We start from the raw sequence: 15,392 nt of genomic DNA on the forward strand, positions 1-15,392 counted from the left end.
TAGAGGTGCCTGCTGCCCCCGGAAATGGCACGTACCTAAGCACAAGAGAACCATGAGATAGTGAAGTAGCTGCTTAAACCTTTTCAAGAAACGGAAGATAGTGTAGTTGGAGCACTGATAATCTAGATCTCTGTTTAATGAAATCTTATCCTATGGGAAGAAGAGGAGCAAAAAAAGAGTTAGCAGGCCTAATAGGAGCAAACTGCTTTGTAAGGGAGCATTCCTGCTGGGCCCTCAAGTAGTTCTTGGTGTTTGCTCAGACTAGATAGCTGAATGATCTGGTTAGGCATCTGTACAGGATGTCATCATTCTTCATTCCCAGATGCCAGTGACACGTGATAGTTTTCGGGCTGACATAAGTGTTAAAACAGTGTAGGAACGTTTTTCAGCTCTGGTAATAGGGCAAAAGAAGAAGCTGGTTCCTGGAAATCAGTTTGCTCTAATTTTGGTTTAATACAGTAGAACGTATGCCTGATACCCTGACAGCAGAACATAATTTGTCTTCTTTGGAGTTAGTGTTAAATTTTATTATCTTTAATAGATACAACATGAACATGTCAGCCTGTTTGTCATAGCCATCCCGAAAATGCTCTCTTATGGTAGAATCCTCGGAAAAATTCCTTTTAAGAGCAGTGCATTATTAATAAAGTAATCCATTAGGTCTGGTGATAAAGGGTCACAGCAGAGTCTGAAATACATTTCTTAAATGGTTAAGAAATTTATCATGGTTGGAGGATTAATTGATTTCATTTGGAGGCTTTCTTAAGGTTTTCAGGCTTTGTATTTAGAAATGGTTTTACTGTCTTTGGAAATGTGCTTTCTGCTCAAAGTTTCGCTGCACTGTCATTAGCATGAACTATTGCATTCTGCTAAAGGCAAACTGTTCTTTTAGCACGTGAGTGATTGCCTCTGTGAGGAGCCTTACTGAGGTAAAGAATATGAAAGTTTATGGTAAATATGGTATTTTACTTGAAATCAATTCAAAATCAGAATAATGGTATCAAGCCTTAAGTGTTGTGGTGTAAGAATAAAAAAGGCACTTGCAGATGCTGCTAAATGCTGGACTCTAAAACTCTAATGGGTTTGCATCTTTTTTAAATGGGGCAGAACTGTCATCATTTAGAATACATAGACATTGTTTTAAACCATATAGAAATTGCTGCCCCCAACTTCAATAATGTGCGTAACTGTTGCCAGGGAATGATTTATTCAGTGAATGTTCTTCCTATTCACTGAAGACTTTGGGGTGGAGGGGAGGGGTGGTTTAAAATGAAAGTTGTTCACTCTTAGATTAACATAATTGAACCTATAGATGGTCTGAGAACAATTCTCCACAGCTACTGTTTTTGAAACCTCAGTGTGTAAGTGTGTGTGTGTGTTTTCTGTCCTCCAACAGCATGACTCCTGAGCCCAAGTTTTCAAGCGCGATGTTGGGTGCTATCAGTGCAAACAGATGCTCAGCTCTCCAGTGAATGTTCTTGCAAACTAGTTTCTTCATACATTGCACATCAAAGCAGATAATGGATGCTGTTGTCCAAATTTAGAGGATTTTTAATTTCACTGAACATTTCCGCATTCTCTACGCCAGTGTTCAGAGTTCCTTGCATGCTAATCAAACTCTGAGAGGGTGATTTGGGCAGTGAAAGTAATATTTGCCTTCTTTTTAAACTATTGATTTCAACAGTTCTAGCTCCTCTTAAGGAAAAAGTGGATGATTGTTGCATATTCATGACTGAACTGCAGAGAACTTGGACCAGAATTAAACAATTAACCCTCTCGCCAATGTAAACATCCATTTGAGTAGAAGCCAGGGATGTTCCTACTTGGTTTATTATGGATCTGAGATATAGAAATGTATTCCAGAGGACTGTGTTTCTAATAAATAAAAAGGCATAATGAGAATGTAACTGGGAAGGAAGACAAAAGCAGCCATGCTTTAAATTGTTAATGATGGTGCCAGTGGCTGCAGCTTTACCACAGCTGTTTAAATTGATCAGCTAGTGAAAATGTTTTGTTTTGGCATTTTCCCTGCATGTGCAACTCTTTCGAAGGGACGTCTGGAAGCTTTTCAAAGGGCAATCATCATGATTTTTTTTTCTTTCTTTTTTTTTTTCACTAGACTTAGAACACTAGAGTCTCCAGTATTCTAATTCCAGTATTTTAAGGATGCAGTTCAGTTTGTCTTTTGTAAAGTTTTTGGCTGATGAGTATTGCTTCCCCTAAATTTCACTTACCACTCTTCTTTTTTTTTCCCCATTTTTTTTTCCTGCCCCCTTCAAAAATATTGCAAATTACTCAATACTAACAAGAGATGAGGCAACAGCACACTTTCTAGCTGTCCTTTTTTCCTCATCTCCTCTATTTTCCTGGTGCTACTGAGCTTGCTCAGAAAAGCAGAAAGGTGCTATGTCAATTTGCTATGCATCTTTTGGTCAAGCATCCAGTGTGAAATTGTTCTGTAAAATGTACTTTTTCAGAGGAAACTTGCTACTAATTTGTTTCCTGGTTGGCTCTGCCTTGAAGGGGATGTGGGTTAACCAATACTTCTTTAATGCTTGTAGAGTTTCCCTCTGTTCCAGAGAGATGGGTATACATTTCAAAAGGATGCAACCCCTTCAAGTTGAGTAGGTAGGGCAAGGTTGTATTTTCTGCATATTGACAAGTGATGTGCTAGAAATGTGTGGGTGGAGGACTGGCTTGAACTGGTAAAATGTGGTGTGTTTTGAAGAACACCTCCTGCTTTGGGTTCCCACCTGAAAGAGCTCATGAGCAGACCTAACTGGGACCTTGAGTGAAGCCTCTTCCTGGCACTCGTGATGGCAGGTGACTTTTGGATAGGCCATGCCTTAGGATAATGGTGAGCAACCTGGTTTCTGGCTAATGTAGTGGGGGTGGGTATTGAACATTATTCCGAATCCATTATATATTTATCTTTATACTCCTTTGTGGAAAATGATTTCTGTAAGTACCCTGTTATGGTTATGAAAGCCCAAACCAAGCATCAGTCTCAAACTCTTTGACCTGTCTGCACAGAATGGAGATCTGTTTTGAAAAGGACTCCTTTATATCTGTTTTTACTCCATGCCCTTCCATTCATTTGCCTATACAAAGCAATAAAGGGTAAAACTAAAGTAACATAAATTGGTCTGTCTTCCTGAATCCATGTCTCGCTAATGTACCCAGATTAACTCAACTGTAAATTGTCTCCTTTGGATGTCGTGTCTTGCTAAAAGTTTCCTATATGATTCATGATTTGGATTGCTTTTAACAGCTATTGGCTAAGCAATATGGTAAATGTACAAGGTGATGCAATTGGCATTAGTGAGAGGATGCACAGGAGCATGTAATGCAGTCAATACTACATTAACTACTGATGCCCAATTACAGAAACTGGAAGAGTGGCTTTTAGGAGCATTAGGACTTGCAGAAGAGCTGAGATCACCTGCCGCTCCTTGCCTAAAAGCTTCACCCTTTATGCGCTGGGATCAAAGCAAACATTTAGTAGCTATTTTGTCATGTAGAACAACGAAGGTATTTTCCTCCCCCCCCCCCCCCTTTTTTTTTTTCCCCTCCCAAAAAGTGTCACACTAATGCTTTTAGCACATGTAAAATCCTATCTCCATATTTCAAGATTCTCCTTCCATCTCCTGGGGCAAGACTTTATTTGAATAAAAACTCTTTAACCACCACGCCGTTTACTGTTTCTCCAAAGCTTACTACTTTAGCCTTTTTTTCCTTCTAAAGAAATACTAAGTGCAATTTAGAGTGTCCTACTTCAGTGTGTCAGACAAGGCTCCCCTTCGCTCCCCCCACCTCCTTCCCCTTTCTAATCTGTATATGATTGTTTGTGACCTCAGCTGGCTTGAAGTCTGTAGAAAGAGTGTTTTAAAATACAACCAGACACCACATAAAACAGGATATTTGAGTGTGTGACCTCTCTGCAGTCCACGTTCAGATTAAGCACACATTGTTTCCACCACTGCTTTTAAAACCCATTTGCAGTAGATGGCAAAGGACCACATTGCACTGAAAGACAGCGCATGCTTCTAGATTGAGTGGAGTGTGATTGTAGCTTCTAAACCTATTTGAAAAGTAATGAGCAGTGTCACTGCTGCCTGGCAGAACTAGCAACTCACAAAGTTCCTCTGGACTTGGAGCAAGATGGGAAATCAAGCAGCTCTAAGAACTCTGAAATATTTTAATATAGAAGACAGCTGGCAGGTGGCTTATTGCTCTTATTGCAGCATTTGTCTTTACTTCCAGCTATGATACTTGGCATATCGCTGCTGCTTTTAATCCTCAAAGCATTTTGCCAGTATTACAGAATTTGCACACCCCAACTTAGCATTCCCTGGAACTAAGGCCTGGGTATCTGGGTGGATGTGCCTGATTCCCCCTGAAGCATGAGTGGGATTCTGTGCAGGGTGTCCCAGATTTGTTCAGGTTTGCTTTCTGTCTGCACAGGACAAGAGGAGGGTGGGATCTGCAATGCCATCTCTTCTTGTGGCACACTGGTTTTGGAGATTGGAGCTCCACAGAAGGAGGGAGAAACAACTTCTGGATCTCCTGGGAAGGATGTAGTGCTACTGCAACAATTGCTCTTCTTGGCTGTTGCTGGAGCGGTTGTGTTGATCTGCTCTCAACAGGCAATGGAACCGCCCTGAGGTTCAGTCCAGTTGTGAATTGTTGAGGAAAAACCTTCAGTAGCCTATCTTCCTGCTATGATTAAGAGCATTGGTTGTGTCCCACTCTGATTGTGTCAGTTATGTTCCCTTCTACCATTTCATGCACACGACAGAAAAACAAGGTAAGAGTCTACAGGCACTTCCTTAGCGACCCTTTTTTTTGGTGGATGGTGCTTGAACTTCTAAGACAGCTGGTGTGTTGGTTCTCTATGTCATTGATCCAAGGACCCTTGGAGCTCTCTGTCCCACATCTAGTATTGTCCTGGTATTTGGTATTCAGCTGCCCCAGGGTGTCAGCTGTGGCCAAGGGAGTAATGACTGCAAGGGCAGGGGCAGAGGAGGAGTGCTGTTATTTTTAAGAGGGCTGTTGCTTTCAATTCCTGATTGATGCTCTTTTGAACATCTAGAGGAGTAAGCAGAAGGTAACCTGCTGGGTTTCTCCTTGCACTAATGTGTTTAAAAGGTGGCACCAGCAGTGGAGGTGTGGGGAAACTTGACTGAGCTCTGCCTTTAGCACAGCTTCAATGTATCCTGTGCCCAATGCACTTTCCAAGCTGTACAAACAATGCTTTAAATGTCTGAAGTACCCAGCAGGGCAAGTCAAAATGTCCTTGAGCAACTCTGTATTTAGACAGTGTTTTCTCTTTTGCTTTGATCAAGAAAGAACAGATGTGTCTCTTCTTATGTGTGTGTTTGTGCACACCCCTTGATGCACATGCTTTCCCTATCCTTGTGCAGGGGCTGCAGTATTTAGGGTAGGCTGTTACTCCTCTTTGTTCTTTCCTATTACTGTTTTGTTTTGGGGAATTTTTTTTGGTGTTTTGGGGGTTTTTGGTGTTTTGGTTTTTTTTTTCCAGGGGAAATTGAGTTGGAATTTGGAGAGGTCAGACTAAACAAGGTTTTAACTTATGCACACTCCCTTAGATCTTTTTAATTTGGATAGAGTCAGGAAAAAAAAAATAAAGAAGGCTGCCTTTTAAAAAGTGTATGTATAATCGATTCATTGACTAGTCTTTTTGGGGGGTTTTTAAGCATTCAGTCTAAGTGGGCTGCTCAGTGAAATTTGTACATTCATAAAATAGCTGATTGAAAAGCAATATTTCAGATAAATACAAGCCAGCGATCTATCAGCAGTTGTAATAAAAGCTGGGCTTCAGGCTGTGATTTTATTTTGAAATAATAAGAATTGCTTTATTCTTTTTACTTGAGTTACCATGGTAATTCTGTCGTGTAGCAGTGTTATATTGATTTAGAAAGTGGACAGTAATATTTCTTTTGTGTTATTCTGTTTCTAGGGGTTGATTTCTAATTTCCACTTGGAGATTACTTTTATAAATTTCTTAAGTCCTTCCACTTTTTTTCTCTAGCAGTGTAATTTTCCTCTCACACATTGCTATTTTCTGAGCTTATTGGTTTGCTCTTATTTTAAATTAAACTTGCTGGTTTCAAATATTGAAATGACATCTTTGTCTGTGTCTGTACTTCGGTTTAGCAAAATATTACAGTCTGCTGTTTTATGCTTAATAATTTAAGGGAAGCTTTATGTCTGCCATCAGTGGTTGTTGGTAACTTATGACTAAACCAACACAGAGCTTAAACCTCTGACATTTTAATACTGTGTGATGGTGCTTTCCACCCTGCCTTCTCTGTGTGTGCTAAAGAGAATGACAATTAAATCCTGAAGAGATCAGGAGGAGTTTTTGGGTGGAGATGACTCTTGGCCCTGGTAGATCTCTGTTGCAACTTGAGAGAATCACTGGTTTTGTCCATCAACGCAAGACGCATTCCTGGTTGACCATCTTCCGTGTGCAATTAAGAAGCTTCAAGCTGTGAAAGCAAAACTCTGACTTGCAGAAGTGTATGCACATACCCCATGGCTGACAAAACATAGCAAGCTGCTTTAGCTCTGTGCAGGATTGCTATACTTTATCTATGGAGTGCTGCTCTTAGACTACTGCTACTTTAAGAGATGACAGCCTAAACAGGATGTGATTGCTCCTTGTGGCAGCTCTTTCTTGTGAATGAAAAAGAATGCTTCTATGGTAAACCTGGGAGATGAGGGTAAATGAACCTCAAGCGTCACTGTTTTCAGGAGTGGTAGTTTAGATCCTGAAACCAAAGCCATGAATTCTGCTTTCAAACAGAAGTCATTCTGCTTACCTTTTAGTATGGAGGGTGGAAAACCTTCCTGAGCACTACGCACAAACGTCCTGATCTCATGAAAATGCCTCTGAAAGGTTTTGTGTCACATGAGTAACAGGTGGGAGCGGGGCTAAAGTCTTGTTCTGTTGTCCTTTTGGTTTCATTCCTCTGTGAAGCTCACCTGATCTCTGCTGGGATTGCTAGACCAGCTACAAGAAAGAATATTACCATCAGCTGGAAATAGCAGAAGAGGAGGGAAAGTTTGTTGTGGACATGTAGTGGTTGACTTCAGGAGGACTGAGGTATGAGGTAGCTGGAAAAAAGCAAATGCAAACCTGAAATGGATTGAACAAGAAACTGCTAATGACCCCTGTTAATATTGTTGGAGAGAGACACTGACAGACCTTGTCTGTCATGGATAAACCATGGATCACACATTTTCAGGGACACAAAATCCATGTGGAAATAGGGGCAGAAAGGATGCATGTGAAGACAGAGGGGTCCATACTTTAACTTTTATGTCTTTGTAAAATAAAGGCTGACTAGTCTGCCCTGTATGAAGACACTGAGAGGGGAAACACCAGGGAAGAAGGAAAGCAGACTTTTACCCCAAAAGATTTATTTGTCAATAGAATGAGTAGGTGGAAATGGCTAAGAATATTTCTGGGTTAGCAACTTGAAAGCTTCAGAAGAGTTCAGAAGAGTTGGTCTCTGGATCAGCTTTCCCCAGGGAATAGTGGAGGCACAAAGATGAATTGTTTGGTTTAAAGAAAGAGATGGTATGGTAGCCTCCATCTCCAGGAGATGGGACTTGTTGGTCCCTCTCAGTCATCAGTCCATGCTGAGACATTTATGTCACAGTGCATGAAGCTCTATCAGCATTTCCACATAAAATCCATATTTCCATGAACATTTATTTATGGTGAAAGTCTGCACATAAGATCCTGCCTAAGGATACCTTTTTCTTTCCTATTAAAATTTTATAAACCTGTCACTTGGCTGGAATTTTTAGTTCTCCGTGAAAGTAAAATTGAAGGGAGGCCCTGATGGGGAAGCATGAGAGTATAGGCACAAGCTACAAGCTTACATACAGGTGAACTCCAAACGAGAATGGCAAAACCCATGTCTAAGTGTTCTGTACTTCTCAATCACCTGATTTGGTTTGATTTGAGTGTGAAAATGCATAAGCAAGTGCTGTTCCCAGAGGCCTTCCCTAGCTTTTCTGCATGTGTGTTGCTGTGCAGGTGTCATCTGTGCTGTTTGGCTTGAGAGCAGTGATCCACAAACTTTAAAACCTTCAAATAGGTCTTGACCTGCGAGGCTGTAATGGCCCTTGGAGCCTTTACAGCCCATTGAGTGATGTCTGTTACACATTAGTCTGTAGTAGCTCCAGAATAAATAACTTGATTTTTTTTTCCTAGCCAGTAATTATCTCTCTCTACAATGGAATGCAATCGCTCTGCATGCTAAAATCCTGTTTTAAAGTAATGCAACAAGAGACTGTTTAATGTCTCTGACAGTCAGTATTGAGCACGAGATCTCTGCTTTCTTTCTCCAGCGTTTTCTGTCTCATTGCTTACTCCTATTACAGCATGTCCATGCTACCAGGAGCTGACATCTCACTCCAGATTGTCTGTGATGTGAGAGAGAAGTATCTGATACTGTGGGTCTCCTCAAAATAATGCTTTGGTCTTTCCCCATCACACCTGCTGTTCAGGAACAGCTTTAGCTGCTAATTTGCAGTCATCTTAGTAGGTCTCTCTGCTCAAGAGACCAATTTTACCCTGGTTGAAGAAAGGACTAGATGATCTAATAGACTTTTTTTAATAATCATTTCTCTCTGTATCTGATCTTTTTGTGGGATACAGTGTTGCCTGCATCCTAAATTGGGATTTGGGTTTGCTACCCCCTACCTAAAATATATTTTCTTTCCCTATGGTTCCTTCAATTATAACTCTAGGATGTATCTTCTGGGACTGAGTAATTGGCTAGGTCAGAAGTAATCTTTATTTTCACTAGAGAGATGTTTACAAACTGGTGCTGTAGCATCTCTTTAAAACCCACTGAGAATCTGATTAAAGGCCTGAGGATCTTCTGCAAAGATTGCCTGTTCCCAGTTGACTTGAAAGGGTCAGCATGCTGTCACAGTTTCGACGACTAAGAATTAACTTAAGGCTGATTCAAATGCTACTCTCTGTGTACAGCATTGATTGAACTGCTTTCAGATGGCAAGAGGTAACTTTATACTGTAGCATGTGTGAACTCCATTTAGTTAAATCAGAAAGCTGAGTGAATATGGTTGCTTGTGGCAGGGGAGCTCAGAGGTGAACACATTCTACACCTTCTGCCCTGAATTAAATACTTTGGGGAAGGTGGGAGAGAAATGTAATTCCTGTGGTAACGTACATGGGATACTCTCTGCTGCAGCTGCTCTTCATCAAGTGAGGGCCTAAGTTTTGCATAATCTTTTCTTCTTCTCTTTTCCTATGCATGGTCCACCTTGTAAGCTTAATGATGTGGGATTGCTTGTAGTAGAAATGGCAGCATGATGCTTTTCTGAACAAGGTCAAAATCTCAGACCAAATAACATGAGTTTGCTGTGATGTTATTGCTGCCCCTTTTTCAGAAAAGGTAGAAGGCCTAAGATTTTAAATCTGGTTTAATGCAAGCATCAGTGCTCAAAGTAACCATGCATTAATGTGGGAAACAGCTGGTGCTGACTTGCACAATGCTGTGGGCTTTGTGGTGCCACACTTCCAGTTACTAATCTTAGAGCAGCTTTTCTAAAGGTCCTGCTAAATGCAACCACCTGATGTAATGATGTGCTCTGTGGGAAGCAATGCCTAACTGCAGACTGCTGTATTCTGGTGCTGTCAGTGAGTGCACCAAAGCAGGTAGTGCTACTAGCTGAGCCTGAAATGGGAAGTTCAGCTCAGCACTTTATGCAAAGAAAATGGGCAAAGCTGAGGTGTGCTTCTGAGGACCTGCTTCTGCTTGCCAGCCTCTCTGCCAAGCCAGCAGTTGCCTCTGGCAGGTGGTGCAACCAGGGAAGGTGCCACATGAGCACTAAACCTTCATCCAGGACTGGTGTAAGTCAGTGAGCATGTTGCTGCCTCAAAGTAAAGACAGGAATTCCCAATTTCTTACCTTCTTTAATGTCCACTAAGCTAAAGGCTTTTCTGGGGATACAGTTACAACACCTAGGCCCTTTGTGAGGCTTCATGAATACATCAGTGCTGCCCATGAGTGAATAATCTCAAGGGCTTGTGTGTGTGTATATGTTAGAGGGCTCAGATTTCCCTAGACAATTTCCTGGGGATTCTTCCTAGTGCTGTCTTGGAGTGAAGGTGATGTAGTTGTAAGCCAAGATCTAAAGCTAACCTAAAGCCTTGGTGTGGTTTTGTTTTGGCTTTTTGTTACTTTTTTTTTGTCTCTCAACTGTAGTAATGAGTCCAGGAGGAAGACATGCTGGAAGTGCTGACAGGCTGTGAGTTAGAGCAACCAGAGAGACCATGCTGCAGTAAGGTACTGCTCAGCTTTAGTTGTGCCCAGAGCAATTTCTGTGTTCCCTGTGGACAGTTACTGGACAGTGCTCCTGCATGGTGGCCATGCTTCCTTCCAGAGTTGTAATTTGCCAGTGATCACTCTCAGAAGAAAAATATTCCCTGTCAGGATCCTGAGCAAGCTAAAGGTGAAAGCAACTGCACCAGCCAAGGCAGAGGAAGAGAGCATGATTTTGACATCTTCCGTTGGTGACCAACCATGAAATCAGTTTTCTATCTGCAAGATTTGAAAAGTTACACCAAAGACCAACAGTCTGGTCCCTCTTTCCCCCACCTCCTCTCTCAGGCTGGAGGAGCTGCTGCCTCGTGGTTACTGTAATTTAATTTTGGCATGTTTCACTGCACACAGTGGATCCATTTTTGTACAGTAAACAAAACTCTGATTGCCTCTTGCAACAAATATTTTGACTGTCTTTTGCCATTACAAGCTTTTTATCAAATTAAACAGTGCATTGAACTAAGGAACTGTGGACTTGTCACAGTAACCCCTGAGCTATACTTCATGGATACATAATGATGGTTTTGCTTGTTTTCATCCTGCCTTATTTCTTCTTGGGATGGCAAGCTCCTTCCTCATCACTGAGCAAGCTCCCTATGTTAAAGTTTCAAATGATGACTTGTTTCCCACTCCCTCCCATCCCAAAGAACTAGGTAAAAAGTTGAGCTCAACAAAACCCTTGCCAAATCCTGTTCCGTGCTTAGGGTTTCTCAGTGTGTGCTGTTTTCAGTTGGCGTGCAAGCTTACAGCATTGACTCTTCAGAGAACTCCCCTTGTTGATGTTTAATCAAAGAAAGCAAATATTTCTTGGTCTTGGCTTAAGTTTCCGTTCTGTCTACAGAGCAAGTCAGTTATGAAGATGACTATGCTGGTTCCTGCTGCAGGAGAGTCGTGTGAGTGGTTCCTACAGTACCAGCTGTGACAAGCTCATTTTGTTTCAAATAAATGAATACTCTTCAAATGGTGTTAACCTAGTTAAAATTTTGCTTATCAAAGCAAGATCTGTAAAGCAAGCCAGGTAAGTGCATATTACTGTTTGAAGTTGTGTGAGGATGCAGAAGGAGGAGTTGATTTTGAACTTTCCTCACGCTGTACATCGTGATCAAGTGCTTGAGGCAACTTTAACGTCTGAATGAGTTTGTCATTAAAGGAGTAGTGTTGATAGCAGGGCTGTGTTTACTCAGCATTTCCCTGCAAGCTCTCAGAGCCCTCCTTCCACCTTCGTGTTTACTCTTGAGTTTAGCAGAGATGCCTGCCCAATAAAGGAAAGGGCTAACATATCCTGTGGATGCTGAATGACAGTATTTCTGTGAAATAAATACTAGGGATGCTTTTCATATCCTGGAAGAAATGACAAAGACATCACATAGAGAAAAAAACCAACAGGACTTCACCCTGTGTTTGTATTTGTTTGGTAATATGCTATGTAAGGCAGTGTATGCATAAAGAGGAGCAAGGTATTAGCTCCAAGTTAGATTAATGTTTGAATTAAGCATCCAAAAAGGAAAACAAAACAAAAACCCAACACTGAAAAACCAAACAAACCAACCAAAACCACCACCACCCCCCACCACCCCCCCCCCAAACAATCAATTGAGAAGGGCTAAGAAAGTAAAATAACTTTCACACACAGAATCACCATGGTTGGAAGAGACCTGAAAGATCACCAAGTCCAACCTGTCACCACAGACCTCATGACTAAACCATAGCACCAAGTGCCACGTCCAATCCCCTCTTGAACACCTCCAGGGATGGTGACTTCATCACCTCCCTGGACAGCCCATTCCAATGGCTAACAATTCTCTCTATGAAGAACTTTCTCCCCACCTCGAGCCTAAACTTCCCCTGGTGCAGCTTGAGACTGTGTCCTCTTGTTCTGGTGCTGGTTGCCTGTGAGAAGAAACCAACCCCTTCCTGGCTATAACCACCCTTCAGGTAGTTGTAGAGAGCAATAAGGTCTCCCCTGAGCCTCCTATGAAATTCTGGTCTCCAGATTTCAGGTCTGAACACTATGTGCTGAACTGCAAAATATCATGTACGTTCATGTGATTCTTGCTTCAGTACCATACCCAAGGGCAGATCAGGATGGGTGCTGGCTGTCAGTCTGTTTCCAGTATACTTTGAGAGTAAGATTATGTGTTAGAGTGTGTCAATGCTAATCTGGCTAAGGCTTTCTGTATCACTTACGCAATTTAATGTGTCATCCCCACCTTCCCGCTTGCTGGATTTACTGTATAATATATATTTTGGCAAAGTGTTTTTCCTCTAAAATAGAGAAAAGCAATTTAGGAACAATGCACAAAGCAAATGAAACACATGCTCTGCTGTGCAAGAGTGGTTGACAGCTCTGTTTTAAAAAACATTAACAAGGAGATATGCAGTAAAGAACATAAGTCTCTGTGAAAATGCTAAAGTAAACTGGGTCTTCATTTATGGGAGGAGGTAAGTGTGATTACCTAGTCAGGCAAGAGGAGAGGGGCATGCATGGGTTGTGGAAGCAGGGCATACTGGGTTGGTTTTTTTGTGAGTTTCAGATGTTACTGGCTATAAGTTGAAAGAACTGATACAGAGGTAAATAGGAGCTGTGTGGAACCTGACATTTGAAAATGTATACAGAAAAATGTTCCTAAGTAGTTAAGGATTTGTCAACACTTAGTCTTTATTTTACACAGTAACTAATCAACTGCTGTTTAGGCTTTTCTTGGGTCTTGCATGGTTTTGGCTGATTTTACATAGGGTGAATCATGGGAACTGGACCCAAAGGGACAAAAGGGAGATGGTGAGTGTAGCATTGCTCCTCTTTGTGTCACACTCCTATGCATAAGGCTCATTGATGGCCAGCTTTCTGTGGGATAGAGGGGTGCTTGCAAGCACTCAGTCTTTCGTGGTTGTCCTGTAGAATATGCTGTGGAGAGAACCAGTGGTGTGTGCTGACATGGAGCTGGGAGTCAGAAGCCCCTGCTGCAAGCCATGAGCAGCTGAAGAACCACCCTGCACAGACCCTGGCCAGGGTCAGGGTGCTTTATGACCTGACCAACTCTACCTCACCTGAGGTGCTTGGCATGGAGGCTGTGTCTTTCTTCTGTTTGAGAGTGCATGGCTGAAAGGCATGATTTGATGTGTGAAATGAAGAGAGAGGAAGAGCAGAGACCTTCCTGAGCACTGTGGAAGAGCCACCCTGCTTGTTGTCTCTGTACTGGTTGTAGCCTGTGCTTCACCTGGAGTTGCAGCCATTTGCCTTCTGCATCTGAGGAGCATGTCCTGCCTTATACCTCCATCTTCCTGACTTCTTTCAGACATCCCTGTGGCTCTGTATTCATCCCGGCTCTTCAAAAGATAGGAATCTTAATTTCTCCATCCATTTTTGAAGAACTGAGATTCTTGAGTCCTTGAATCATTTGACTTGCCCTCTGCTATGCTGCCTTTGCAGCATCCCTTTTATATAATCTCCACTAGTTGCAGTATTCTGTAATACAGCCCCACTCCTCTCTCTAATAGACTGCTCTGATGTCCATGACTTACATCCCTGAATTTTCATTACTGCTACAAAGAACTGCTATGCACTTTAAAAGGGAACAGATGGATTCTTCCCTATTTTGGAAGAGATCATTCGTGCCTGTCCACCTTCTCAAGTTCACCTATTTTCATTACTTTAACTTAAAATGATTTGTGGAGCCTTCTGAGCTCTCAAAATTAAACTGGAGCCTGAATAAGATTTGAACCTAGATTTTCCACATCTAACCTAAAGTAGATGATAGCTTCAAGGGAGGACCTAGAGAATAGTTCATTTTGGTTATAGTTCAAAACAGTAGTCAGTCTGTTCCTTCCCACTGCGCTCTTTCAGAATGGCTCCAAGGAAGCTCACAAAGAGCCCTTCTGAGATTGAAGTGGGAACAAAGTGCTAATTGTTAAATTATCCTTTGTCCAACCCAAAACCTAAGGAAAATCATCTGAAGGATGTTAGTTGCATACAGAGTATTTCTGTCTCTATCCAGTGTTAAGTAGTCTGTTTTAGAAAACCTTTATGTTTTGTCCTTTGCAGTTCTCAATAGGCTTTTGCACTCAAACAATATGGACTCTAGCAGGTGGCATTTTTGGCAAATGACCTTTTCTCAATACTGGGACGTTCAGAAGTTGGCCTTTCTCATCTCTTTTTTTTTTCCAGAACTATTAAAATAGGAGGTGAAGAGCAGATTTAGTGCTAATGGGGTGAAGGTGCACTGAGATCTTAGACCGGAAGAAAATAAAAAAAATCGATTTCCAAAGAACTGAGTCAGTGGTGAAGAGCTGGGTCTGATAGCTGGCTGTAGTGACTAGCAGCACTTCTCTCTAGAAACAAATCACACAAACTTACATGAGTGGGTCTGCTGCTGTGGCAGAGGTTAATTATACGCGCGGCTCTGCTGCTCGCAGGCTTTCTTCTTCTGCGCTCTGCTCACATTTGCCTTTCTGACGTGAACTGCAGTAATATGCACAATTTATGTGCCTCTGTCTGATTTTGGTTAATTGTAGTAGTAATTACTAATTTCCAACCCCTGACCTGCTTTTTTAATCGCATTTTTAAAGCGATCTTTTTGTGCCGGTTTCGAATTTGGTGTTTGGTTTTTAATTTAGATAAATTATGCCAAAGTGTTCTTGAGAGAGCTGCACACTGAGGTCAAAAGCTTTATCTTCACAGTGCCCATTTTCTTTAACCTATTTTAATAATTGTAGCTGCTTTCTTTAATGGGTGGCTTTTGTCTGAACTACGCTAAATCTGTCCTGTTTAGACCAGGCTGCTGATGTAGCAGTAAAACAAAGTGCTGCGGAGCAGTCCCGAGGCTTTGGGATCACCACCTCAGTCAGGGAGATTCTGGGACTGGATTTCCCTTCCTCTGTCCTTCCCAGCACAGCTTTCAGTACACTCAGCCCCACAGCTCCCCTACCCTGTGCCTCCCAAAAGCACCCAGAGACAGACCAATGGTCTGCCATGCTCAGCAGCCATCCCATCCTGGATCTTTAGCA

At 41.9% G+C, this 15,392-nt stretch overlaps 1 protein-coding gene across 4 annotated transcripts in view; it reads left to right on the forward strand.

Annotated features, from left to right (window-relative positions):
- The window catches only part of LMO1 (LIM domain only 1), a 64,013-nt gene that overhangs the window by 10,179 nt on the left and 38,442 nt on the right, over window positions 1-15,392 (forward strand). The window contains exon 1 of one of the 4 annotated variants that reach the window (XM_068148041.1): window positions 4,771-4,807. The exons of the other annotated variants lie outside the window; for them this stretch is intronic. Within the exon in view, the coding sequence (XP_068004142.1) occupies window positions 4,786-4,807 (22 nt within the window). The 5' untranslated portion in view covers window positions 4,771-4,785. Of the gene's footprint in view, window positions 1-4,770; window positions 4,808-15,392 lie in introns of those variants that run through there. 4 annotated transcript variants of the gene reach the window in all.

The sequence above is a fragment of the Melanerpes formicivorus genome, unplaced genomic scaffold (genome assembly GCF_026170545.1).
Source record: "Melanerpes formicivorus ecotype bairdi unplaced genomic scaffold, bMelFor1.0.p_v2 SCAF_16, whole genome shotgun sequence".
Taxonomy (NCBI): domain Eukaryota; kingdom Metazoa; phylum Chordata; class Aves; order Piciformes; family Picidae; genus Melanerpes; species Melanerpes formicivorus.